At 37.4% G+C, this 27969-nt stretch overlaps 2 protein-coding genes across 5 annotated transcripts; both read right to left on the bottom strand.

Moving 5' to 3' along the window:
- LOC120572471 (Fc receptor-like protein 4) lies at window positions 1-11637 on the bottom strand. 4 transcript variants are annotated; one of them, XM_039821801.1, is made up of 20 exons: window positions 11501-11637; window positions 11344-11367; window positions 10917-11177; window positions 10258-10467; window positions 9564-9851; window positions 9146-9415; window positions 7963-8268; window positions 7537-7815; window positions 7059-7361; window positions 6126-6389; window positions 5287-5547; window positions 4838-4957; window positions 4708-4723; window positions 4517-4605; window positions 4328-4378; window positions 4161-4217; window positions 1176-1238; window positions 834-887; window positions 386-442; window positions 1-233 (listed from the first exon to the last, which is right to left on the bottom strand). In XM_039821801.1, exons 1-19 carry the CDS (start codon window positions 11535-11537, stop codon window positions 414-416), a joined length of 2982 nt encoding a protein of 993 aa, XP_039677735.1. In that variant the 5' UTR covers window positions 11538-11637; the 3' UTR covers window positions 1-233; window positions 386-413. The 4 variants fall into 4 exon arrangements, with proteins under 4 accessions (XP_039677735.1, XP_039677737.1, XP_039677738.1 ...); XM_039821803.1 differs by lacking the exon at window positions 10258-10467 and having other exon boundaries at window positions 11501-11636; XM_039821804.1 differs by lacking the exon at window positions 10258-10467 and having other exon boundaries at window positions 9564-9776; window positions 11501-11636.
- LOC120572472 (Fc receptor-like protein 5) lies at window positions 11573-27481 on the bottom strand. Its single transcript, XM_039821806.1, has 19 exons — window positions 27412-27481; window positions 27062-27103; window positions 26375-26638; window positions 25129-25404; window positions 20838-21092; window positions 19159-19458; window positions 18743-19021; window positions 18280-18573; window positions 17212-17478; window positions 16070-16321; window positions 15862-15975; window positions 15708-15723; window positions 15526-15623; window positions 14226-14288; window positions 14066-14128; window positions 13900-13959; window positions 13133-13195; window positions 11970-12589; window positions 11573-11601 (listed from the first exon to the last, which is right to left on the bottom strand). The coding sequence occupies exons 1-18, from the start codon at window positions 27446-27448 to the stop codon at window positions 12582-12584; spliced, it is 2751 nt and encodes a 916-aa protein (XP_039677740.1). The 5' UTR covers window positions 27449-27481; the 3' UTR covers window positions 11573-11601; window positions 11970-12581.
- Between the last annotated feature and the right edge of the window lie 488 nt (window positions 27482-27969).

The following is a 27969-nucleotide window of genomic DNA, read 5'->3' as shown; positions in this document are numbered from 1 at the left end:
TGTTGAAGCAAAAGTTTATTTAAGCATACAGCAATCAACCAAACATTTAAAAGAAGATTAAAAGACATATGATGTATTTACTGTAAATTAACTGCTATTAGATTGACTGTACAAAATAAACAAAGGTGCACACAATGATTACATACAGCTGTAAATATTATTAAAATAATGATGTGGGTTTTCAAGTTGTTATCCATTCTGTTGATTTTGTCTAGACGGATGTATTTATTGACCTGGAAGAAAACCAAAGGAAATAGAGATTTAGGATTATTTAAGAATTAAGGGTGCTTTATGACATTTTATTCCAATGTATAACACATTTCAATGCAAAATAAATCATTAGTGTGAATAATAATCCCAATATGCACACAGGCGGCATTATTACCAAGAGCTGTTCCTGGTTTGACTTCAGACTAAACAGTTTCATCTGCTGCTGCAGGACCTGAGAAATGGAGAGATGTTTGTTTCTTATGTTTGCCAGTAATGCCCCAGTTTATAATGATAATGTACTGATATATGTATACTGTTTTCTTCAGAAATGCAGAAAGTAAACGTGATGTAGAAAAGAAAAGCACATGAGAAAACATGTTACAGGCTACAACAGGTTGCAATAATAGGGCACAATAGTTTATAATGATAGTTGTTGCAAGTAACGATTTAGGAATAGATAAAAAATAAATAAAAATACAAATTAAAGGAAATTACAAACAGATACAATTTTATATATAGATATACCAACTTGTCTTGGATGGACACAGAACTCACATTTACACTGTGTCCAAGACAAACTTGCTGGACAATAACAGATGCCGGTTAATTTAGGCTTTATTTACCTGTATCTTTCTTGGCTTGAGTGTGGGAGTGTACCTGGGCATATAACAGGTCGTCTAAAACAGAAGCCACATTTTGGGTTATATATGAATGGATGGATCGATAGGCAGAATAAAGCTAAGTTAAATGTGTCATGCCCTCATGTTTATTTCAGGACTGCCTGCAGTAGGTTCAGACATTAAAATGCATAAATGGAGAATACAATTTACAAAAAGTCTCAAAGCTTTAATGTACTGTATGTGTAGGATTTGATAATTGCTGACTAGTGGTTGTATGAAAAGATTACACTGTGGCAGGCAGCACCCAATAAAAACTTCAGGCGAGTCTGTTGTACTTGACTGTACCTGCAGCTGATGCCATCTTCACAGTCGAGTAAACAGTGCTCTCTTTTGGCTCGTTATTCCTCCCTGTTAGAAGATCACATGAATGTATTAAAAGACAATCGACACTGCTGGCTTACAAAAGCATCTTAAAGTGCTCATATTATGCTCATTTTCAGGTTCATAATTGTGTTTATAGGTTGTACCAGAATAGGTTTAAATGGTTTAATTTTCAAAAAACACCATATTTTTGTTGTACTACACATTGCTGCAGCTCCTCTTTTCACCCTGTGTGTCAACACATTCTCACACCCAACTCGTAAAATAAGGACGTTCGGTCAGGAGCCTTTCTCATTCTTATTGACATTAAAAGTCTCCTTTAGCGTCTCATGTAAACGTGCTTGGTCGCCACTATTGCCGTCCCTTAAAGCGACTCCAGCAAGCGGGGGAGGACGCCTCAAAAGCCGGGAAATGGCCGCGGGTGAAGTGCGACAATAACGGAATCGCGGAGGTTGGGTTTAGGAGAAAAACCAACGGGGAAAGGACGCCTCAAAAGCCGCGAAACACAACGCCACACGCTGGGCGCGAACCTGAGTCTCTTGAGTGAAAGTCCGGTGTTTTACTCATCCGCCACCCCAACCAACCTCCTCACGCAGCAATTTCCCCTTACATACCACTCGCTAAATGTCATTCAACTGCGGCTCTCCCCAGTACGTTACACAAATACGCCAAAGGGTGCCTTTTTCGTCGCATCAGACGCTGAAGGACACTGCCCAAACATACTTATTTTACGAGTTCGGAATGAAAACGGGTTGTGTGTGTTGAACTCTCTGTGAGGCATCTCACTTCTGTTCCATCTTTGTTGCGAGTCCCACATGCGCACTAGCTAGGTAAGGAGTACTACCCAGCAGACATGGGGGACTGGAGTCACATGACTTGACTCGAGTCGCAAATTTTAGGACTTGAGACTTGCTTGATAAACATTCATAAAAGACTCTTGACTTTGACTTGATATTTATGAATTGAGACTTGACAAAAGGCCGTTTTACAGTTGTGCGGAGGCTCCACCCAGAGCTCTTGCTGTAGCCTATGTAAGTGGCCTGATGTTTATACTTGTGCGCTGGTCTGTGCGTTGAGCCGCATGTGTGTGTGTGAGGAGTGTGTGGTAGAAGGGAGAGAGTGCCGGCGATCGTAGCGAGTAGCGACTCTAGAGTCATAGTGACAGAAACAAAGTGTCTCCCCTGTGTTTTCTGACCACAGTGGGGAATCTGTAGCTGGAAAAGTATCCTGTCCTTGATTTCATGTTGTTTATGGAGAAGGGGAATCAGAAAATGACTAGGGGGAAATGCAACGCTACCAAGCCACGGACAAGCGGCGTGTAGTTACATTTTTCGAGAGGTGCAAGTCAGGCTACGGCGTAAGGTCTGGCGTAGACGCAGAGGGGTCTGCATCTACTCCAGACCCTCCGCCGTCGATTTGACGCACAACTATAAAAAGGCCTTTCGACTTGAGTCAAATGACTTGACTTTCTATTTAATAAATATTTATTTTTTTCCCCCTATAATAATGAGGAGGAGTTAATTTTATGAGAGACCTGGCTATGGCTAGTAACTTAACATCATGGATCCCTCTGCACCGAAAATAATAAAGTTTGGCTATAAAGATTACACATCTGACCAGGCAAAGAAGAAACGAACGGCAGTTTGCAAGGTCTGCAGTACAAACATTTCCGACGTCAACCACCACCACGTCAAATTTCATCAGACACTTCAAATCGGGAGAGATTCGGGTTCCAGTCCCCATATTCAACAGAATCACTATTTGGACGTTTGTGATGGATAGAACTCCCTTCAGTTTTGGGCTATGAATAAGCACACCCTCCCCTTTGTTCAAAGTGGGGGTTAGAAAGAATAAAACTAGGCACACACACATACACAGACAACACAAACTGCACTCTCTTTCTTTCTCTCTCTCTCTCTCTCTCTCTCGCATGCACGCACGCACGCACGCACACAAACACACACAGACGTAAGTATGTGAATAAAGCTAGGCACACATACAGTACACACACAACACACTCTGCACTCACACACACGCACATACACACATTCACTCACCAATATTAATAACTTTTCACTCACTCTCTCAAACACGCACACATTCACTCACAAATACACTGACAAATATTAACATACTATTCATTCCATGTGATAAATTCACTGTCAATCTCTCCAAATTACACAAAGATGGCGGGATTCAGCTACTCTTAAAGAATATGTTTTTTCTTTAAGAGAAGGAAAAGTTAAAGGATGTGTTTCTGTCCCATAAAAATGATGTTTGTTTGAAGAATATTATTTGACTTAGAAACCATTATACTTGAATTGTTTGAATTAATTTCATGATTTGATGTCATGTCTGAGGCATACTGAACAAATATGTATGTTGATTTATTGTTGGCCTAATATCAGTTTTAGGCTGTGCGTGTATCTGTATCTGTAAATTTAAACTGTTGAGATGTGGCTTGGACGCAATGTGTTTTGAATATTTAGTCAGAAAAAATGCAAATAAAACTCCAGCAGTTCATAACCACTGTCTTTAGCTTGTTTAAAAATGTATGACTTCACTTGTGACTTGCTTGATTGTCACAAAAAATGACTTGGACTTGCTTGAGACCTGAAGGTTAAGACTCGAGACTTACTTGTGACTTGCCCATGTGTGACTTACTCCCATCTCTGCTACCCAGTCAGAAGCAGAGTATGAGGGCGTGCCACGCTAGCAGCTAGGCGAGCATTATAACGTGTTACAAAGTGATGCATGTTCGTACCTGAAGTAAAGGCTGGACTACAATAGAGCAGTTTGGAGCAGTTTGTGCACAGTGTTCTGTTGGAGATGGTAAATCCCTTTGGGGTGGACTTTGGGCTTTTTCACTATCTAAACTCATTATGTGCACAAAAAAGATATATAACACAATAAAGAAAAGGGGAAAAGCCAAAAAAATAGAGCACTCACCCTTTTTAGCAATGTTTTTAAGCTCGACCACAGAATATGTGACATCCTTGGATTCATCTGAAATGTAGATGTTTTTTTATATAAGGGATTGTCAATCAATCATGCAATCATCTTATTCTACAGTTGAATTTGTAACTCCTCCAAATTAAACAAAGTATTTACTGTACCATGTTTAGGTTCTTCAGGGCCTTTGATTGTTTCGTAGAGATAAGCATCACCTACAGAGCAGTGAAAATCAAGCTACGGTCATATTAATAACTTTAATCCCATTACATGAATTCCATAATCTAAACAACAGATCACCAGAAATGTAAATTATTGGTTTAGAGTAAATTAGGATCAGGATTAAGGCTGACCATGGAGAACAGATGCATATTCCTTGTGTTGAGTTTCTTCCTGGTTGATCATGTGGTTTGTTGCAGGGCTCTGATTGGTGCTCGGAGACCTGGTGGGCCAGAAACATGGAAGTCAATCCAGTGGATTTAATAAGGAACATGTAATGTGCTGCTGATATGTTCAGAATGAGAGAAGAGAGTGTTGTACCAACCTGCTGAAACATGAATCTGTAAAAAAGACATTTGCTGTTACATTGTTTTGTATTACATAATGTTGTATTGTTACTACAGGACAGGTAATTAGATCAGAATCAATCTAACGTCAGAAGGAAACCATCTCACCGTTTGACTTTCTGTAGCGATACAGAAACAGCAGCAGGAGAAGAATCAGTAAAACTCCACCAACCAGCCCAACAACCAACAGCACAGGAAATGGAGAGATTTCTTCAGGCCTGGATGCTGCTAAGATGAATATTATATTAATAATTAATACTATATCATTTTAAAATGTTTCTCAAATAGAGTTTGACTCTCACACAAATACAAACATACTTACACATAATAAATGCACAGATAAAAGATAACCTACACTAAAATACACTTGCATGAACCCCTGTTCACATACGTCATAGCTTTCACTTCTAAGCGATTCATAAGTTCATATGTATAAAACAAGTTCTCACACTAACAGTTTGAATCAGATGAAACCAAGCCGACTTCTAATTCAGTTATAACTTTTCTATCTCAGACTGTAACACAGCTTACAAAAAAGAAACTTTAATCATACTCACGTTTTACTGACATCCAACTCTGTTGTGACGTCTGACTCCTCCGACCTGGTGACTCGTTTCCTTTACATTTATAAAAGCCTTCATGTGACTTTGACACTGCAGAGATAGTCAGCTCCCCTCTTGTATTATTTTGGATGAGTTTGCCATTTTTATAGAAATCCACATTATAAAGAACATTTTCTGTCTTCAACCTGCAGCCAAGAGTGACAGAATGTCCCTCAGCCACAGGAAGGACAGGGCTCACCAGGATAATATCACCATCTGTAAAAAGATCAAGGAGTAAGAGGTTTAGGTCAGAGAGATCAGCTGGTGCAGGGTGAACAAGCTGAAGTGCATGATGAGGAGAAATAAAAAAATTCTACAGCTGCACATAGCTGCTGAGCAAATTTCACGCTATTTGAATGATGGAGAAGGTGACACTTTTGGCTTTTACATAATTAAAAATTACAGCTATATTGGTTGTTGAATGTGTTCACACATCAACAAGTATTTTTTTGTTGGCAGCCAACGTGAATTTTGTGTCAGTGTACTACAGAATGGTCTACTGAGGGAACAAAAGTGTTTATTCTGACTGCAGGTGTAGCGTAGGAGTCGAGATAGAGCCAGATTGCTACTGTCATAAAGATGTCAGCGACATATACAATCTTAATGACATTTTCTTGGATAATATTGAGAAATGACGCTTGAATGAACTAAAGCTGTTGAGCTTGTTTAATGGTTTGTTAAAAGAGAAATAACATTTAACTCATTTTGAAAATAAGTTTGATTGTTAATCACCTACAAATTTCAAAACTATATTCAATACTTCAGAAAAATCTTTTAAGTTAATTCAAACTCACACTGTATAGTGATGTTGACTGCATTGCTGATCTGTCCTGTTTCAGACTCACACCAGTACACTCCACTAAACCAGAAACGGTCTATGTTGCATGTAGATCCATTCATTTTCCCAAAGATAGAACAGGAAAACACAGTGCTAGGTTCAGTAAACCTCTTCACTCTCCACTCAGTGGAGTTTCCCTCACAGCTCAGTGACAGAGACTCTTTGTTAAAGTGCTGCGATCTGTCAGGACCCACTGTGAGAGACGCTGCTAGATGAACATCTGAAAAACATCATGTAGGGAAAAGCAATGTATAAAAGTAAGATTAAGAAGACCATAATGAAAACAGTTATTTGGTTTTATTGTGTATAATCGTTTAAGTTGTTGGTGAATAAAATCAAAGGATCACACCTACACAGCTATATTTTCAGTTAAAAAGACCACAATGAAAACCTTTAGGTTTACTGTGGATTTAATCTTTTTCACAATTTTTTCAAGTTTCTTTTCACAGCTGATGCTCCATAGGGTACCTTTATGTAAAGTAGTAATACCAAAATAGACAAATGCCCCATTACAACTAAATGCCCTGTACTTAAGAGTTTGAGGGAAAGAGAGACGGAAACAAGCAAATGTGAAAAGAAGGAATTAAGAAAAGACAAATTAGGAAAGGAAAAATGAAGGAAGGAAGGGATGGATGGAAATAAGGAAAAAAATAGAAAGTATCTCAACCTTACACTACAGCGCATATTTAGGTAAAAGTTTATTTTCCAGATCTGGGCATTGTTGGCACGTCATTAAATTAAACATGTCTTAAAAATATAAACTATCATCATAAATACTTGTGGTATATAATACAAATATAATGTATTAGTCTTACAAGATGAGGTCATGGATTTCCAAAGTCAATAAATATATTACTTTAATTATGCAAGAATGGAAAAGCCAACCTACCTCCAGACCAGACAAACTTCAGTTCACTGTAATGAGTGTAAAACACTGGATCTCCTCTTGCAGCTCTGCACACATATCCTGCTGTGTGTGTCTGTCCATCAACGATGTAGGAATCCTGTTCAGTCCCATTGGTGCTGCCAGGTAGCAGATCATAGCTGTAGGAGATGTCTGACAGTCTGGGAACAGCCTTATACCAGTAGAACCTCCATCCTGCAGATGGATCTTTAACACTGCAGCTCAGAGTTACTGAGGCTCCAGGACTCAGCCATGATGGAGACACAGTGAGGACAGGCTGAGGTTTATCTGTTAGAAAGAGATTTATCAGAATGAAAACATGTTATGATAGTGGATCAAAAGCATCCTTTGAAATCTGTAAATACAAACTTGAATATTTACTAAAAACATATGAAACAAAACAACCTGAACATTTAGTTGAGTTATTTGATATTCACTTTTAAATAAATGTGATGTCACTTACTGTTTGATACTGTCAATGTAATGGGATCACTCCACTCTGTTGAAGACTGCTGTGCACCTTTCATTCTGCCCTTACAGCTGTAGGTCCCACTGTGGGATGCATAAGCAGATCTAATATGGTGTTCATTTTGATTTGAAGGTTTTATAGAGCTGGTTGTTCTCCATTCATACTCCCACTCAGAGTCTCCTTCATCTGTGATCTCACATCTGAGAGTGATCTTCTCTCCTTTGTATATTTCAGACCAGTTTGGTTGCAGAGTCACAACAACCTTGTTTGCAACTGTTCATGTTCAAGAATTTCCAGTAAGGATAAAAAAAGACAAAACATTTAATCTACACCAAAACATAATTTATTGTAATCAATCAATAATTTTGAATACAAAATAGTTTTTTAATTCAGTTGAAAAAAGACTGACACCAAACTCACGTTTTTTGTTGACAGCGATTGGATCACTGTACTCTGTGTAGTAATCAGGCTGTCCTCTTCCTCCTCTGCACCAGTAGACTCCTCCTACTGAGACACGGATTTGTCCATTTGTGAGGAAGACAACATCTTGTGTGGTCACGGGTTCAGAGGTTTTCTCTTCTCTGTACCAGAAGTATTTCCAACCAGACGATGATGATGATGATGATGATGATGATGATGCTGTGTTCACAGAGCAGGTCAGGGTCACACTGCCCCCTACTGGAATGTCTCTGTTGTCAACACTCAGTTCGGCCCGGGGTTTGTTTGCTGTGAAGTTAGAACAAAGAAATAAAAATAGTTATTATTGTCTCTTTTTAGCCCTTGGATTATGTGCCGTTCAGTTTAGAACAAAGACAAAACAAGTTCTTTACTTTTCCTGTGAATAAACTCAATCAAAATACCTTAATGAAATTAATTCATTATTAAGAATAAATAATGAATTTTACCCATTCTTGGAGGTGAAATACTAACTTTGGCAAGGCCAAAACAAATATTAATTAATTCCTTAATTTTTTTATTTAAATCAGTAAAGAAGTACATTTCAATGCTAATGTGCACTTATTGGTCGCTCCTCTTGAGCTGTTTTTGCACACACAAAAAGTTGTGATGAGGAGCCAGTTGAACAATTGAACAATTCTATTTTTCATTTTTTGGAAGACAACTGTAAAACTAATACTGTAGTATCTATATATCTATCATCTGTACCCACTTATCCTTTGCAGGGTCACAGGGAGCTGAAGCTGATCTTAGCTCATATTGGGGGAGGGCAAGGGTAGACCCTGGACAGGGAGCCAGTCTATCACAGGGTTAACACATAACACAAACTACTATTCACACCAACAGGTAATGTAGACCAGCCAATTAGGTTACTAATCTTAATTAACCTAACTACCAATTAACCTAACCTGCAAGTTAACTAGGTTCACACCCAGAACTTTCTTCCTGTGCTGGAGTAGTGTTAAACTGCACCATCATTACACTCTGTTAGTCACTTGATTTTGTTTCATCATTCCTGTACGTTTCTCTGTTAATAAAAAAAACAGTTAGAATGTCTTACTGCATGGCCTGAAGAGAGATACATAATTGTTGAATAAAAAGGTGTTGGAAAACATTGTTAACATGTATGAAAGATGGTCCATCTTACACAAGACTTTCAATGTGATGGCTTCACTCCACTCTGTTGAGGTATAGGTGTCTCTTCTACCCAAACAACGGTATTGTCCACTGTGGGACTCAGTAGCACTGATAATAGTATATGCCTTGTCTGTTGGAAATGTGTTTGAGCTGGTTGTTGTCCATCCATATGTCCACTCAGTGTCTCCACCTTCCTGGATCTCACATCTGAGAGTGATCTTCTCTCCTCTGTATATTTCAGACCAGTTCGGTTGTAGAGTCACAACAGCCCTGCCTGCAACTGTTCATGTTCAAGAATTTTCAGTAAGGATAAAAAAATGACAAAATATTTAATCAACATCAAAACATAATGTATTTAGCCTTTTCATCAATCAAAAATTACGAATACAAAATAGTTTTTTAATTCTGAAGACAAATTCCAAACTCACTCTTTTTGTTGACAGTAACTGGATCACTGTAGTCTGTGTAGTAATCAGGTTCTCCTCTTCCTCCTCTGCACCTGTAGACTCCTCCTACTGAGACACGGATTGTTTCATTTGAGAGAAGAACATCTTGTGAGGTCAGAGGTCCAGAGGTTTTATCTTCTCTGTACCAGAAGTATTTCCAATCAGATGAAGATGATGAAGATGATGTTGATGATGCTGTGATCACAGAGCAGGTCAGGGTCACACTACCCTCTACTGAAATGTCTTTGCTCAGTTGGGCCTTTGGTTGGGCTGTTTCATTTAGAACAAAGACATACAAAGTAGTAATTATTGTCCCAGTGACTTAGTGACTTATTTGAAAGATAATTCAAATCAATAATACATTTCCATCCAGTATTCTTGGTGGTGTTACAACTAATTGTAGGAAATAATACAGAAAATATTTAATCACTTATGTGGTATAGTAAACTGATGGAAATCAATAATAACTAGGTTAACACACTTATTAACCACTGAAGTTGTTGGTAAAATTAACCCAACATGGAAACAAGTTAGAACCAAGACACTTTTAATGATAATTTAAATTCAGCCTTCTCTTTTTCCCTTTGTTAAGTTTTCAGTGTTTCTACGATAATGCAGAGAAATCATCACTTTGCTTCTCTCTTGGAATGCCTGCCTTAGTATAAAAACTGCTTACGTTCCATTTTCAGTTTTATTGGTTCGGATTCTTCGTCCTCAAATTTACACGTGTAAGAGCTCCCATCTGATTTTACTTGAACTGTGTTATTTGATATTATCAGTGGCTGATGGTTCGTGTCTATTTGAATAGGTGATCCGTCTTTGTAGAAGACAGCATTCTTCTCCTCTGTCTGAGTACAATGTCTACAGCGCAGAGTCACTGATTCTCCTTCAAACAAAGTGGATGCAGGAGTTTCCAGGATCACATCTTTGTCTTTAACAAAGCTCATACCTTGTTTTACTAAATGAGCTCAATTAAATTAACATATAGTATGAATAAATGTTTAAAAAGTATCAGCAATTAATGTTTTCAATATATTTTGAATTTATATCATCATTATCATTACATGATGTGAACAGCTGACCCCTGCCCATCTTTCTTCTTATTTTAGTTCTCATGATCATGTGATCATTGGTCATTTACACAAAGTACAGGATTACACAGTTACACAGCTTCATATACAGCATCAGTGGTCAAACTTTAAGGTCTCTTAATCTTAAACTAGTGTTTACACTAGATTAACAACATTAAAACATTATATATTAGCACTTTGCCAAACAGGGTGATCATATCACCAAGGCTCTTAATAAGTAAGTATATAATAATAAGTAACTTACCTGATACAGTTAGAGAGACTTTATTACTTTCTTTTCTAAAAGGTGGCGAGATTTTGTGATCACCAAAGCACTGGTATTCACCACTGTAACCTATAACTAGTGGTTGTAATATATAGTTCTTGGAGCGGATAAATTCTCCACCATCCTTCCAGATTGAGTAATACCAGTCGGTGTCTTCTCCTTCCCTCATGTCACATATGAAGGTAACAGACTCTCCGGTAAATAAAGTGGACCAGTTTGGTTCAATGGTCAACACAGCATCTAGAAACCAACACAAGATACAGAGTAAAAAAGGCTTTTCTTTTTATTCAATGTATTTATCATACACTGACAAAACAGAACACAGAAAGAGAATGTGGTGAAAAGTGATGCAGTTGGTGATTTGTCATGAGTGAATATATAAAAAGAAATAAAATTATACAATTACCTTGAGCATGTCCACAGTAGAGTGCTAAAATAAAGTTTGAAATCTCATCAGACATGAAACTGACAGAAACTATCAAATACATAATAACCTCAGACATTTAACAAGTGTTATCAATGGTAACTATGATTTAAACAGAGAAAGTCACCGATGTACTCACAGAAAAACCCCAGCACACAGAGCACAGTGTGTCTCATGTTCACATCCAGCACCGACACTCTGTTACTCTGCTTCTGCTTGGTGTAAAGAGAAAGCTGTAAACTGTAGCATATGAAGAGAAATCAGGAACTGTGGAGAAACAGAATAAGCATTACATTTGAATGTTGGATCGGAAGTGTTCTCTAACTTCTTCTTCACATGGTCTGCACTTCCTTCCCTTTCAAACGAAGATTGCACAGCTAGTCTGATTTAATATTTATTTGTGCATATATAAGACATAAGACTATTGAATTGATTTCATCTCATAACGGAGAGATAGACATTTCAATTTCCTTCCTGATATAGCTTTTATCATCCTGTAGGCAACTGCTGCTGCTGCATAAAATGTTAAAGTCAAGAGTTTTCTTCTAGAATAAACGGCACACCAGCATGCAGTTTTAAAGGAACAGAAAAAAAGGCAGCTGTCATACTCATTAAGTAATTCATAGGCTTTCTCACTCAGTGGGGAATATGTTGAAATGCAGTTCCACTGTAGAGAGAGAAGTACCACTCCAACACAGAAGTTTTACACATGTTTTACACTAAGTTTATTGATGCATACAAATGCAAAAAAAAGGACTTTAAAACCACTCTTTTTGAGTAAAGTAAAATACATGGCGTAACTATCAATACATTATTTAGACAGAGGAAATATATACAAGTAACAGCAGGTTATTACATCTATTAAAGTAATGGTTGATGACCATCCTGGATCTTTCTTAACACTGAAAAGATGCTAACTTTAAAGCAGCTGGTTACTAAAGCTCAAATATACTGAATCAATCTTTTCTATTGGAGCTGTTTTTTGGAATAGCTTTCCTACAGAAACCTTAAAAAGCTAATTACAAAATGACTGTAAAAATAAAATGAAAATATGCCTCAGTAGTCATGTGCTGAGAGATATGAAATCTACATTATGGAATTCTTTCATATGATCTACCATCAAGATAACTGTACACGAGCATATCTGATATTTGGATAGTAGGGGTGCACACAATCATTTTATAAAAGAAGCTGTCAACTGTTTGTCGATACACCTCTCCTTACAGACCTGGAGGCAAACAAAAACACAAACAAAGATATATTGTTATTCAAGATGTAAGGATGCTAATAAATAATCCTTAAAGTATGCACATCATATGGCCACATTATTACCAAGAACTGTTCGTGGTTTATGTAACTTCAGAATAAACTGTTTAATCAGTTGCTGAAGGAGTTGATTTCCCTAGAAATGGAGAGGTGTTCAGTTTAAAACAATTGCAAAAAAGTGTAATAATAAATAATGATAATAAACTGAACTGTACAACATCTCCACTAATACCAAGAATGAATGTAATGCTGTACTCAAACTGGCCACATAGATAATTATATAGCTTTTATACAATTTAATAATGTATGCAAACTATTATTATTAGAAATACATACAAAAAGTAAAATAAACATGCATTACTAAAAAAGACACATAAGCAAAGAATAAAAACAAAAAATGATAAACAACTATGATTTTAGAAATATTGAACACATTCCATACTGTAAATTGCACGACCAACATGTTGGACAATACCAACTGTAGGTGAATGCAGACTCTACTTACCTTTCTTCTTCTTGACTTTAGCTTTATTGTGGCAGTCGACTTGGGCGTACATCAGACTGTCATCTAAAACAGAAACCAGATCTCAGGGTGTATTGCTCAGCAGAAATATACTGTACTGTACAGCTGGATGTCATCCATCCATGAACGGAGTGACAGGTAGAATGAAAATAAAAGAAATGTGGGATGCCTGTGTTAACCCTAACTGTACATCAGCGTCTGATATAAAAATTGAATAACTAAATATGCAACCGTAATTTTAGAGAAGGGACAAATTGGCAGCAAACATTTTACAACACATATTCAAAGATGAAATAATCATGTCAGTGATGAGACTGTTTTTGAATATAACAACCTATAATGGTGCCATTTCATTTGTGTAAGACAAAATGGAGAGGGTGGAGGGATATTTCCACATACAATCTATTTAATATGCATCAGCATGATTAGAGAGTTAAACAATAAGAAAAAAACAATTCAGTTCATACCATGTCTGTGGGATAGAAACATATTATGAACAAATGACACAACAGATATAACAATCCCATACTATATATGAAAAACACAAACTAAGAAATACCAAAAGTCTAAAAAGGCCCTAGATGTGTAAGATGTTGTATTTGACCATTTAAAACTCTGGTGACGCCTAGTGGTAGTATATAGTAGTTAGCCAAGGTGACTTGGATTAATTGAACTGCTGACTCATCATTACCTACAGCATGGTGTAATTATACGACACATTTCAATACAAACTTTGAACATGACTGTACCTGGAGTTCCTATATTCACATCAGAGTACACACAGCTCTCCTCTGGGTTATGTTGCTTCCCTGTTAAGAAGATCAGATGAATCCATAAAATGATTTAAAAAAAACACTTCAGGCCTAAACATTGCTTAACTGTTTTGTATCCATTGTATGAATTTCAAGTACTCACTCTTCTTTCCAATGTTTTTTAATTCAAGCAAAGAATACGTGACATCCTGGGATTCAGCTGCATCTGAAATATACATATTCTTTAGTTACAGGATTGTATATAAATCACTTCGCCTTACATATTGCTTAACTGTTTTGTATCCATTATTTGAAGTACTCACCCTTCTTTCCAATGTTTTTCAATGCAGGTAAAGAATACGTGGCATCCTGGGATTCAGCTGCACCTGAAATATACATATTCTTTAGTTACAGGATTTTATATAACATCCTGAAGTGCCCTTAACATGCAGTTGTTTCATTTCTAACTACCACCGCAAACACTCTATTTCCAAATAAGTGATATAATCTTACATTTAAATTTCAAATCTGACTTGTTTTAATTATTGATTATTGATTATCTAGTGCCAACTATACAAGGCTGTTTGACTTAAATCAAGTAAGTGTCACTTGCCACGTCTTAATTAACAATTTATCTTATTTAAATTGACATTTTCACATCTAGAAACAATAGTAGCACACATTTTGTTAATTTGATTATGCACTGGCGGCCAAATTTGCCACTGTTTCATGCAAATTAAACTAAAATTGGACAGGGCTTTTTTGCAGTGCATGAATCTTCAGAGCCTTTGACTGATTCATAGAGATAAGCATAAGCACATTTGAAATAGATTTTGTCCAAAAAGAGTAAGTAAGAGTAAGAGTAAGAATTGAATGATTAAAACTTTTATAAGTGGATGTCCCCACAGTGTTGCATGTCAGGGGGAGAATATGGTTGGAACTTGGATATTGAACTTGTTTTCCAGTCCAGAAAAGCGTAAGTGACTAGATTATTATTGAACTACAATGGTTCAATTGGGCTCTAAATATTTTTGGGAACCTATTTACCTCATGGCCCTCTGCATTCTACTCAGTGGTAGATAGGTTTAAGAGAGGTTTAAACTGTGATATGTCAGTTCATAGTTTGTTCATCTGTTATTCCATTAGTGCTAACCCCAGACTAACCTTCTATTTCTAATATTTGTAAAGTTTGAAGAATAGTTTTGCTAAAGCAACATGTTGCCTGTTAAATCCAACTTGTTGTAGACATTTTTGCACACTCAACCACTGGGACCTATAGGTTCAGGTACCTATATAAATCTGCACACATTTTGATGCTACACTTCCAGATTTTTTTACTAATGACTGCTGATTTCTTCTATTCTTACTTAACTGTTGCTCAGAGGGATCTTTGTCTCTTTCTGCCCTTGTTAGTCTGGTTGAACCATTGTAAACCGTTTTGTTCTCCATGTACAAAACATGACTATTAATGCAAACCCAACGTCATAGAAAATAACATCTATTTGTAAAGAGGTCCTTCAACCTAAAAGCATGAAAGACCCTTCAAACAGTAGTCCTCCCAGCCATCTGACTGTAGCCGGCAGTGTGCTGTATGCACACAGTAAAATCAAGATGTGTGCTCACCATGGAGAAGAGTGGAATATTGATTAAGTTGATCCTCGTTCTGGTTGACCATGTCACTAGTGGCAGAGCCCCGATTGGTGCTCTCGGTCTGGATCGGCCTACAACATGTAGCAAATACATTTAAAAAAGGAACATGGAATGTATTTGCTGCCATGTTCAAAAGAAGAGGGTGTTGTACCAACCTGTTAAAGCATGAATCTGTGAAAAAGACATTTGTCGTTACATGGTTTTGTATTGTAAGTTGCTATACAGCCATTCTATGTCATGAGATCAGAATACATCTGTGTATTTGAATAACTAAAGCTTAAAACATCTAATAGAAGAAAAATGTCTCACCTTTGGACAGTCTGAAGCGACACAAAAGAAGCAGAAGAATAACAAGTATGATTCCACAAACCAGCCCAATAATCATCAGCACAGGAAATGAAGAGCTTTCAGGCCTGGACACTGCTATAATAAATGATAACTGTTAATACTGAAAATTCTCTCTTAGACAGAAACATGGTTTACATGAAAGAAAAGCAGCATTTGTTTTCTTCCTCACCTTTAACTGACATCCAGCTCTGTGTGGACTCTGTTCCTGAGTGTTGACACTTGTAGAGGCCTTCATCTGACTTCAACACTGCAGAGATATTTAGCTCCCTTCTGGTGTCATTTTGAATGACTTCACCATTTCGATAGAAAAAAACATTCAAGGATTTCCCTGAATGTTGTTGTCGTCTCGATTTGCAGCTAAGAGTAACAAAATCTCCCTCAGTCACAGGACGGACGGGGCTCACCAGGATAATATCTTCATCTGTAAAACAGTCACAAAGAATATGAGTTTTCAGTCAGAGATCAGCTGCTGCACAACTTCAGGATGAGTGGACGTAGAATGATGAGAATGGATCACACTTTGTTTTTACACGGTACTATCAACTACACAGTACTTTTATGGGGATCCTTGGAATAAAAACTAAGTAAAGTACAGATCACCCATAAACCTACAGAAATATACTGTATACTACATTCAATCATCATCATCATCATCATCATCATCATCATCATCATCATCATAAGGTGATGGAATGTTTTTCAGCCTATACAAGGGAGATATGTGACTGGGCTTTATTTGGAATGAGTTTCATACTAAACTCTTAATTTTGAAAATAATTATATTTGGTGGATTGAATGTTACTGTTGTGCAAAGCATCTTATTCCCTAACTGGCTGCATAGTATTGTCGTATTGTGTAACAACAATATAATGACATTAATATTGAGCTTTTTGAGTGGATGGTTAAAGAAAACACATAACATAAAAAAAATACTTAATATTTGTGATATTTTCTTTCTGTCAAACATGTTGGTGTAACTTCTTTTGTTTCCAAAGGTGCTGCTAAATCTTGATGGTACATACTAATGGTCGAGACTAACACTGAATTATATTAAAATAGGCTAAACCATACATACTTAGTCAAATCTACAAACCATAGACAAATATTCTGGTTAATGTCAGTCACTTACAGTTACTTTAGATACCATGTAGCAGAGTAATGGGCCACACTAAATGTCAGTGTACTGTACTCTTCTATGTTGCATACAACATAATTGTAAAATATATACTGTATGTTGAAACATTTTATTATATATGGCATTTTCTTTTATATTATTTATAAAAGAACAAAGAAAATGTAATGAACCCATACTCTGTATAGTGATGTTGACTGCATTGCTGAACTCTCCTGATCCAAACTCGCACCAGAACACCGCAGCACTGAGTCTGTAACGCTGTATGGTGCATGTAGATCTGGTCATTGTCCTCCAGCTGGAGCAGTATGGCCAGTAGCTGTTCTCAGGAAGACTCTTCACTCTCCACTCAGTAGAGTTCCCCTCACAGCTCAGTGACACAGAGTCAGAGGTGAAGTGTTGCACTCTGTCAGGACTCACTGTGAGAGATGCTGACAAATCAAATTCTGAAAAACAAAACAGGCAAAGTGATTTTAAGATTAAAAATGCCTAAATGCAAATATTCATTTGCTCTAATTGTTTTTGCAGAGGATTAATGCTAACATTGCAACAAGGTGCAGTGTTTTAGTAAAACCATGATATCTCTCTTGAAAACGTTTTACCATTTGAGTGAATGATACTGTAGATAACCAAGTGAATACAGGAGCTGTTGGCTCAAAGATGGAAGGTAAAGGTAGGTCGTTTTTTACTCTACAAAGATACAGGGAGGGAGTATTTCATACTCAAATGTGCTGCATTGTCTCTCTCAGTGGTTTCCTTTGCCTGAATTTGTTTTTTTAGAAAAGTTGTGTCTGTCTGTACACCTACCTGACCACTGACCAGGTCTCTTCTAATTATTGATGTCCTGACTGTTGTGTGAGGTAAAAACTATACGTATCACCAGTAAAATGAGTTAAACTAGCTGAAGTAAATGTACTCATTGCAAAGAGGATTTCAGAGTTTCAGCAAACATCTTATCATTCTCTGGTGACTTATAACTCTCTGACTGATGTTTTAATGCTATCAGGTGAATTGAAAAAGGAAAAAGTTAAAGACAGAAGAAGTTTTCCAGTCCAGTATGTAAAATCACCCAGTAAGGTAGAAAGCAGAAAGTTTGGCTCATAAGGTCACCACAGTCAATTAATGTCTTCAATTGGGGCAGCATGGATATACACAACTAATTATTTTATAACATAGGCATAATTTTTCAAGATACTGTAGAAACATTAATGAACCAAGGTGAGAAGAACAGACAGAAACTAACCTACCTCCAGACCAGACAAACTTCAGTTCACTGTAATGAGTGTAAATCACTGGATCTCCTCTTGCAGCTCCGCACACATATCCTGCTGTGTGTGTCTGTCCATCAACGATGTAGGAATCCTGTTCAGTCCCGTTGGTGCTGCCAGGTAGCAGATCATAGCTGTAGGAGATGTCTGACAGTCTGGGAACAGCCTTATACCAGTAGAACCTCCATCCTGCAGATGGATCTTTAACACTGCAGCTCAGAGTTACTGAGGCTCCAGGACTCAGCCATGATGGAGACACACTGAGGACAGGCTCTGTTAGGAAGTGATTTAACAGAATGAAAACATGTTATGATAGTGGATCAAAAGCATCCTTTGAAATTGGTAAACACAAACTTGAATATTTACTAAAAACATGTGAACCAAAACAACCTGAACATGAATTATTTAATATTCACTTTTAAATAAATGTGATGTCACTTACTGTTTGATACTGTCAATGTAATGGGATCACTCCACTCTGTTGAAGACTGCTGTGCACTTTTCATTCTGCCCTTACAGCTGTAGGTCCCACTGTGGGATGCATAAGCAAATCTAATATGGTGTTCATTTTGATTTGAAGGTTTTATTGAGCTGGTTGTTCTCCATTCATACTCCCACCCAGAGTCTCCTTCATCTGTGATCTCACATCTGAGAGTGAGCTTCTCTCCTTCGTATATTTCAGACCAGTTTGGTTGCAGAGACACAACAGCCTTGTTTGCAACTGTTCGTGGTCAAGAAATTCCAGTAAGGATAAAAAAAGAAACATTAAATCTAGACCAAAACATAATTTACTTTAATCAATCAATAATTATGAATACAAAATATGTTTTTAATTTAGTTCAAAAAAGACAAACTCACCATTTTTGTTGACAGTGATTGAATCACTGTAGTCTGTGTAGTAATCAGGCTCTCCTCTTCCTCCTCTGCACCTGTAGACTCCTCCTACTGAGACACTGATTTGTCTATTTGAGTAGAGAACACCATCTTGTGTGGTCAGAGAGGTTTTCTCTCCTCTGTACCAGAAGTATTTCCAACCAGATGATGATGATGATGATGATGATGATGATGGTGCTGTGTTCACAGAGCAGGTCAGGGTCACACTGCCCCCTACTGGAATGTCTCTGTTAACAGCAGTCAGTTTGGCCCGGGGTTTATATGCTGTTTTAAGTTGGAACACAGAAATAAAAATAGTTATTATTGTCCCTTTTTAGCCCTTGGATTATGTGCTGTTCAGTTTAGAACAAAGACAAAACAAGTTCTTTACTTTTCCTGTGAATAACCCCAATCAAAATACCTTGATGAAATTAATTAATTATTAAGAATAAATAATGAATTTCACCCATTCTTGGAGGTGAAATATTAACTATAGCAAGGCAAAAGAAAATATTAGTTAACTCCTTCATTTTTAATTTTAATCAGTAAAGAAGTACATTTCGTGTGCTACTGTGCACTTGTTGGTCGCTCCTCTTAAACTGTTTTTACACACACAAAAAGTTGTGGTGAGGAGCCAGTTGAACAATTGAACTGTGTTTTTTTCCATTTTTGGAAGACAACTGTAAAATTAATACCGTAGTATCTATGTATCTATCATCTGTACCCACTTCTCCTTTGCAGGGTCACAGGGAGCTGAAGCTGATCTTAGCTCATATTGGGGGAGAGCAAGGGTAGACCCTGGACAGGGAGCCAGTCTATCACAGGGTTAACACATAACACAGACTACTATTCACACCAACAGGTAATGTAGACCAGCCAATTAGGTGACTAATCTTAATTAACCTAACTACCAATTAACCTAACCCGCAAGTTAACTAGGTTCACACCCAGAACTGATTTGTCTATTTGAGTAGAGAACACCATCTTGTGTGTACAGAGAGTTTTTCTCTCCTCTGTACCAGAAGTATTTCCATCCAGATGATGGTGCTGTGTTTACAGAGCAGGTCAGCGTCACACTGCCCCCTACTGGAATGTCTCTCTTCTCATCTCTCAGTTGGGCCTTTGGTCTGTGAGCTGTTTCAGAACCGAGAGGTAAAAAAGGTAATTGTGGTCACTGTGATTTAGCTCAATATAAATAGTAAAGCCCCCAGAGGCAATAACTACCTAGATTTTGACACATAAACTTGCTTGATATTGTAAACATTTAAGTTATTTATATACACTGCATACATACTAATTTAAATCTAACCAAGGAACTCTGTTGCATGTCAGACCCCTCTCTATTTTCCTGTGGGTCTTCTCTGTATCTCTACTCTAAATAACTAGAAGCATAATTTACCAAATTTGCAACATGAACGCTGCATTTTGTCTCTCCAGACAAGACAACTGTGTAGTTCTGTTCCTCCCTGTAAAGCATTATAAATCAACAGAACACTGTACTGTATGGGGGGGGGGGGTCCTCTAAAGTTATTCTGTTCTCACAGTAAAAAAACAACCACAATGTGTTGCAGAGCTCCCTGTAAGAGACTTCATTATTGTTGGAGAGAGAAATGTTTCCTAAATGAAAACATTAAAAACATTGTCCACATGGCTGAAAGACTTACCTGATACTGTGATGGCTTCACTCCACTTAGTTAAGAAATAGTCACTTCTACCCATACAACGGTATTCACCACTGGGGTACTCAGCACTGCTAATATACTCTTTTCCTGTAGGAACTATGTGTGAGCTGGTTGTTCTCCATTCATAAGTCCAGTCAGTGTCTCCACCTCCCTGGATCTCACATCTGAGAGTGATCTTCTCACCGCTGAATATCTGAGGCCAGTCGGGTTGAAAGGTCACAACAGCTTTGTTGGGAACTGTTCACATTAAAAATACAGTTAGGATAAAACAGGATTAACAACTAAACAGAAACAAAAAAAAATCCACTACAATCTTTATGATACTTATGTGAATGCATACTGTTCTATTCTGCAGCAAAACAATTATAGAGTAATCCTACAAATTCTTTAAAATAAACTGCTCAAAGCCCACTAAAGTGCCAAGTAGTGTTAATACTAGCAGCTACTCAGGGCATTAAAGAGCTTACAGAGACTCACAACAGTCTCCCAAAGTACTGCAATACTAGTAACCTTCCACAAGATACATGTAGTACAGGGACTAGACAGTTTGGCCGCAGCAATTTTGATTAAAAAAAAAAAAATGGTTTCACTAAAAGGTTTATGAACAAGACACCGTTTTATTTAATGTTTTTTTTAAATTCAACGATTTAAAGTTTATTCAATTTGAAATCTCAAAACAGGATGCATTTTGGCATAAATAACATTTATGTTTGCCTTCCAGAACAATTTGTCATCAATAACCCTGTAAGTCTAGAGACGTTTCAACAATCTTTCCACTGATTGTGTGTTAACAGCTAACTTAACTATATGTTCATAACTATGATCTTATGGACACCTTAAAAAAAGTGGATTTGCACCATATAAAAAATGAAATGATAGAGGAAAGATGTTGATTTGGCATCACTGACTCACTTTTAACTACTGTAAAATATTTAGCAGAATAATGTTTAAAGTCAAGGGGAAAATTGCACAAATACTGTGTTCAGGGGGTCCGTGTACTTTTTCGTTCATTCGATTTTCATTTCATAATCAGACTTAAAAAACAAAAAACGAATGGTTATTTGATTTTCGTTTTAAAATACAACAATTGAAATCGAAATACAAGGCCTTTTTTTCCTTTTCATGGTCAAAGGGGGATGGGAGAAATTAAAAATATGCTGTGATTTTCATTTTCTATTTCATATAACAAAAATAAAATCACTCGGAAATAGGAATGAAAAAAGGTTTGTTTTTTCATATTCAGAGACCGGATGTTGTCATTTCCAAGGCAACAGCGCCAGCCTAGCCTACCAGTGTTGCTTTCAGCCCAGGCTAAAATTACTTTGGAAACCTGTGCTCTTGATAATGCTTGGGGGGGATTTTATTTCATAATGCCACATGTATTTATTCCCCTCTCTCCCTGCCTCCCTCTGACTCTCTGTCTCTACCCGCCGCAGACAAGTTCGCCCCAAGAGAGTCGAACCAGCTGAGGAAACAGACTTTCAGTTCACGGCTGTAACGTTACCGTTACGCCACCGTTAACAATCCCAAACGTTCTGTTGCTGATCTGGCAGAGAGTCACCGGCGGTTCGGGATCAGATCATGGGGATCAGACCTCCGGTGCTGGGTCTATTCTAATATTAGCTGCTGCTGCAGATAGCTAGCAGATAGCCACCAGCCCTGTGACCTCGGTCCCCGTGGTTCGCCCCCCAGTGCTGACTGACTGGTCCGTCTGCAGAGCTGGCGTTACCCGCTCTAGCTGAGCTGGGAATCTGCCGCGCTCGTGATTTATTCATATTTTATTTTATTTGCAGATAGTGATATGCTATGATGCACTGATGTCAGGCAGGCTTGCTGCTGCTTTTAGTCTGAGTCTGTGAGATAACCAAACTTCCTTTAAATATAACGTGCATATAAATAGATGGAATAAATAAAAGTCCCTCGAAATACATAGTAAAACATACATGTATTTAGGCTATTGAACTATTATGACTAAAGCCTGTATTTCATGATCTATTTCATAGCCATATGTATATTTATGTAAAGGGGGGCAAAAAACGGAAGTTAGGCTACAGATTCCCTCAGCAGCAGCAGGGACATTCTAAAACGCTTAACGTGAAAAAGCTTAACTTTAATGTACATAAACAATGATCAATCAAATATCAGTCAGTTATCAGTCAGATAACGTCCATAACGACTTTTATAAACAGTGATCAAAAAATCGCTTAACGTGAAAAAGCTTAATGGTTAACCACGTTAAGCTTTTTCCTTACAATTTCCCTTAATGAAGCAGAAACCCTTAATGTCAGCTAACGTCCATAATAATTGTACTTTGGGTTAGATTTTTTAGTTTTTCAGTGGTTATGAGGAGCAATATGAGAGAGACATTTGGTAATCCTTGATCATTGCTCATTGATCATAGAGCGGGTAACGCCAGCTCTGCAGAGTCAGTCCCGGGGAGCGAACCGCGAGGACCGAGGTCACAGGGCTGGTGGCTACCTGCTAGCTAGCTGCAGCAGCAGCTAATATTAGAATATTAGACCCAGAAAATCGAATGAACGAAATATTAGACCCAGAAAATCGAATGAACGAAAAAGTACACGGACCTCAGGGTCCGTGTAGGCCTACTTTTTCGTTCATTCGATTTTCATTTCATAAACAGACTTAAAAAACAAAAAACGAATGGTTATTTGATTTTCGTTTTAAAATACAACATTTGAAATTTAAATACAAGGCATTTTTTTCCTTTTCATTGTCAAAAGGGGATGGGAGAAATTAAAAATATGCTGTGATTTTTTTTTTTTTAAAAAAAAAAAAAAAAAAGGGTTTTTTTTTTTAGAAACCGGATGTTGTCATTTCCAAGGCAACAGCGCCAGCGTAGCCTACCAGTAGCCTACCAGTTAAGTTATAGGCTACAGTAGCCTATAACTTCCTGAGCGACTGATCATCCGTTTTTTGCCCCCCTCTACATAAATATGGCTATGAAATAGTCAGCACGGGGAGCGAACCGCGGGGACCGAGGTCAGGGCTGGAGGCTAGCTGCAGCAGCTAATATTAGAATATTAGACCCAGCACCGGAGGTCTGATCCCCATGATCTGATCCCGAGCCCCCGGTGACTCTCTGCCAGATCAGCAAGCTTAACGGCAGCAACAGAAAGTTTGCTGGGATTGGTAACGGTGGCGTAACGGTAACGTTACAGCCGTGAAATGAAATTCTATTTCCTCAGCTGGTTCGACTCTCTTTGGGCAAAGTTGTCTCCTGCGGGTAGAGACAGAGAGTCAGAGGGAGGCAGGGAGAGAGGGTAATAAATAAATGTGACATTATGAAATAAAAGTCCCCCCAAGCATTATCAAGAGTACAGGTTACCAAAGTAATTTTAGCCTGGGCTGAAAGCAACATAGGCTACGCTGGCGCTGTTGCCTTGGAAATGACAACATCCGGTCTCTGAATATGAAAAAACAAGCCTTTTTCGTTTCTATTTTCGAGTGTTTTTTTTGTTATATGAAATAGAAAATGAAAATCACAGCATATTTTAAATTTCTCCCATCCCCTTTTGACCATGAAAAGAAAAAAAGCCTTGTATTTCAATTTCAAATGTTGTATTTTTAAACGAAAATCAAATAACCATTCGTTTTTTGTTTTTTAATACTTGTTTATGAAATGAAAATCGAATGAACGAAAAAGTACACGGACCTGTTGCTTTGGAAATGACCACATCCGGTCTCTGAATATGAAAAAACAAGCCTTTTTTCATTTCTATTTCCGCGTGATTTTATTTTTGTTATATGAAATAGAAAATGAAAACCACAGCATATTTTTAATTTCTCCCATCCCCTTTGACCATGAAAAGGAAAAAATGCCTTGTATTTCAATTTCAAATGTTGTATTTTAAAACGAAAATCAAATAACCATTCGTTTTTTGTTTTTTAAGTCTGTTTATGAAATGAAAATTGAATGAACGAAAAAGTACACCGACCGTTCAGCTGTCATGTGTTTTACCTGATTCCAGATATTTATAAATAAAACTCAAAAGATTAATGGAGGCATCCTAAACTCCTCTATTGTGTCTGTACACAAATTAAAGATCAAACAAATAGTTCATTGTTGCCATGACAATGGATATAATACCTTCTTTAAACTTTTTTTAGAGAAGTAAGGCAGTGGGCCCACATCATTTATTCATTAGGGTTCTTCTTTTCTCATAGCAATTGCTTTCCTACTGATCTAATGCACTGTTTAAGAACATAAAGAATGTATGAATGGTTTTATTTAGGAGCAGATCACTAAACTCACCAGTTTCCTGAATGGTGACGTCGTTACTTATAGGTGTGAAGAAATATTGTTCCCTGCTCCCTCCTCTGCAGATGTATTTGCCTCCATCTGGTATGTCTACTTTATTTTTATCCTTTTCAGTCTGAGCAGAAGGTTTTTCAGGAGCGTCTGAAGTACGTCTGAATTCATATTCATATTCCATGCCAGCAGGATCCTCCACAGAGCAGGTCAGGGTCACACGGCCTCCCACTGGAATGATTGTCTCTTCTGCTCTCAGTTCGACATTACGTCTACGTTCTGTTTAGTTTAGAAAATCAGTAAAACAAGAAAATTACTACAATGGACATGCCCACAAAAATGTATTTACATTTTAACATAACCCTATGGACACTTCTGTTTCACATGGTGTGTTACTTGTTTTGTTTGCACTTTTATACACATAACCAAACCCCAGACACTTTCTACATGTCTGCAGCCCCCCCCAGAGTGGTGCCAGAGAGAGCTTAACTCACTGCAGCTTAAGAAAACACATTAACATAGACAGGACATCAGCGAGTTAAGAAACATTTTCAACAGTTTGACAACACGCTCATGGCTGCAAATTCAGAAATCACGGAAAAATTGAGAAAAGTCGCACACAACAAAATTAGGTCCAAAAACAATTTTCTAGGAGACACACAAGTAGTCAGTAAATGGGAAAGGCTGATGCTAGGTGTACCCAATATCTCCAGTAATGAAATCATGCAATCACAATGTGAAATCTGAAATTAGCTTGTTTTCCAGTTAAATTACAAGTAGTCAAGTCATTCATCAGCCTTCAATATCTCCCTGCAGACCTCCATAGTGTTGTGTACAACTTGCAGCCTTTCTCTGTTTGCTTGTGTTTTCTGTATTTGCAAATCAGTGAATGTGTTTCATGTATTTGCAGCATTTTCAGTAGTGTCAGTAATTCTCACGGCCACCTGAACTCTTGTTACTAAATCTGTGGTGATTGGTTAGGTGAAGGCAGAGAAAGGATTCACTTGTTGTTCAGTACTTGCTCAGTATTTTTTTTAGAAGTATGAATACTTCATGTAGCATTTACTGTGAGACAAAAAAAATATTTGCTGAATGAAGACAATAAAATGCATTTAAAGGCTCAGAAAACAAAATACTGTAAGTGGACATTTGAGTTTAGATTAAGTTATGACTTCTTTTTGTATATTCTTGACTTAGAATTTTAAACAATAGTATATATTTTTTTCATCCCAGTGTGAGAGATACTTACCTTTCACTCTCAGTTCTTTTGGTTTGGATTCTGCCCCCTCTTCAAAGCTACACGTGTAATTGCCCCTATCTGACACAGACACTGAATAAATGATCAGTTCTGCTCCTGGGAGTGAATGATGGTTTGAGTCCATTTTAACAGGTGATCCGTCTTTGAAAAAGGTAGCTTTCTTCTCATTACTTGAAGCATGATTCCTACAGCGCAGAATCACAGAGTCTTCTTCAAACAAAGTGAATGCAGGACTTTCCAGGATTGGATCAGTAGCTATGTAACAGAGGTAGAGCATTGGTTTAGTGATAAGCTAAATCAAATAAACATATACTTCATATGACAACATACGAGTGATTTAGTAGTGATGATATCACGGGTACATAATAATATCTTTAAACAGAGGCAGGCACCCAGGTGTCCATAACCAAAACAATGCTATTTAAACCCAGATTGACATAGCCAATGTGGTTAATGTATTTACACACCGGTGTATAGCATGGCAGAGACAAGCACCCAGGTGTCCGTAGACATGTTTTTGCACCTGGGCACACAGACAAGCACCCCGTTTTTTAATTTGTACATAGAGTAAAATGATACAGACATGGCAAAAACAAAAAAGAGGATGTGACAAAGTGTGATAAAGTGTGTGATAATTAGGAGATAAATATTGAGTCAGTCATTTTTTTTTAAACATACAATAGTCACCATCATCCTGTCCAGAGAGGAGTGTATTCAGCACTAAAAATAAAGAATACAACTTCATTAGGCAATAAACAAAGGCTTTCATCAGTGGCAAAGCAACTATTACTTCATCAATCAACAGTATCAGGCATTGATGGTATTCTGTAAGTTGATAAAGAGGTGGGAAACAAATACTGAACTTGCATTGTGCAAATGTGTGTGAAAGTAACTAGTCCAGTAATGTATTCAACAGTCCTCCAGTCTGAACCAAGTCACATCAGATCATGATCATACCTACAAAACTAACATACTGATTAAGTCTGCCTCTAAAAGTCACCACACAGTGAAGTCACCGATGTACTCACAGAATAACCCCAGCACACAGAGCACAGTGTGCCCCATCCTCACATCCAGCACAAACACCGTCACTCTGCTGCTCTGCTACCTTGTATAGTAATGCAACAGAAAGAGAGAAGTTACATTTCATATTCAGTACAGCCTGTCTAATCATACTTCCCTATTACACAAAGCTCAGGCAGCTACAGCGGTTTTGACCGCAGCATACTTTGACAAAGTTATACTTCCTGTCCACTGCAACAACATATTAGCCTAAACTCTTTTGTGTTGTGCCTGGTACCTAAAACAATTTCGATAGAAATTGGTATAAATAAGTAATTATTGCACATCCATGAAATATGAGACCATTTTTTTTATTCATATCACCATATGCTGTACATAGCTAATATTGTATTGTGTGTTAAGTTAGTGTATGTTGTGCATATACTGCATGTATTGTGATGAGGTTTGTGTTGTGTATGTATATATATTTACACATGTATGATTATATTGTGTAGGTTTGTACAGTACATCCTGTATGTGTGTGTGCTTCATACTATCTCCATATTAAATTTAATATCAAATTT

The sequence above is a fragment of the Perca fluviatilis genome, chromosome 14 (genome assembly GCF_010015445.1).
Source record: "Perca fluviatilis chromosome 14, GENO_Pfluv_1.0, whole genome shotgun sequence".
Classification (NCBI taxonomy): Eukaryota; Metazoa; Chordata; class Actinopteri; order Perciformes; family Percidae; genus Perca; species Perca fluviatilis.
Note: the sequence above shows the minus strand (reverse complement) of the source record. Positions and strands in the feature narration are given on the sequence as shown.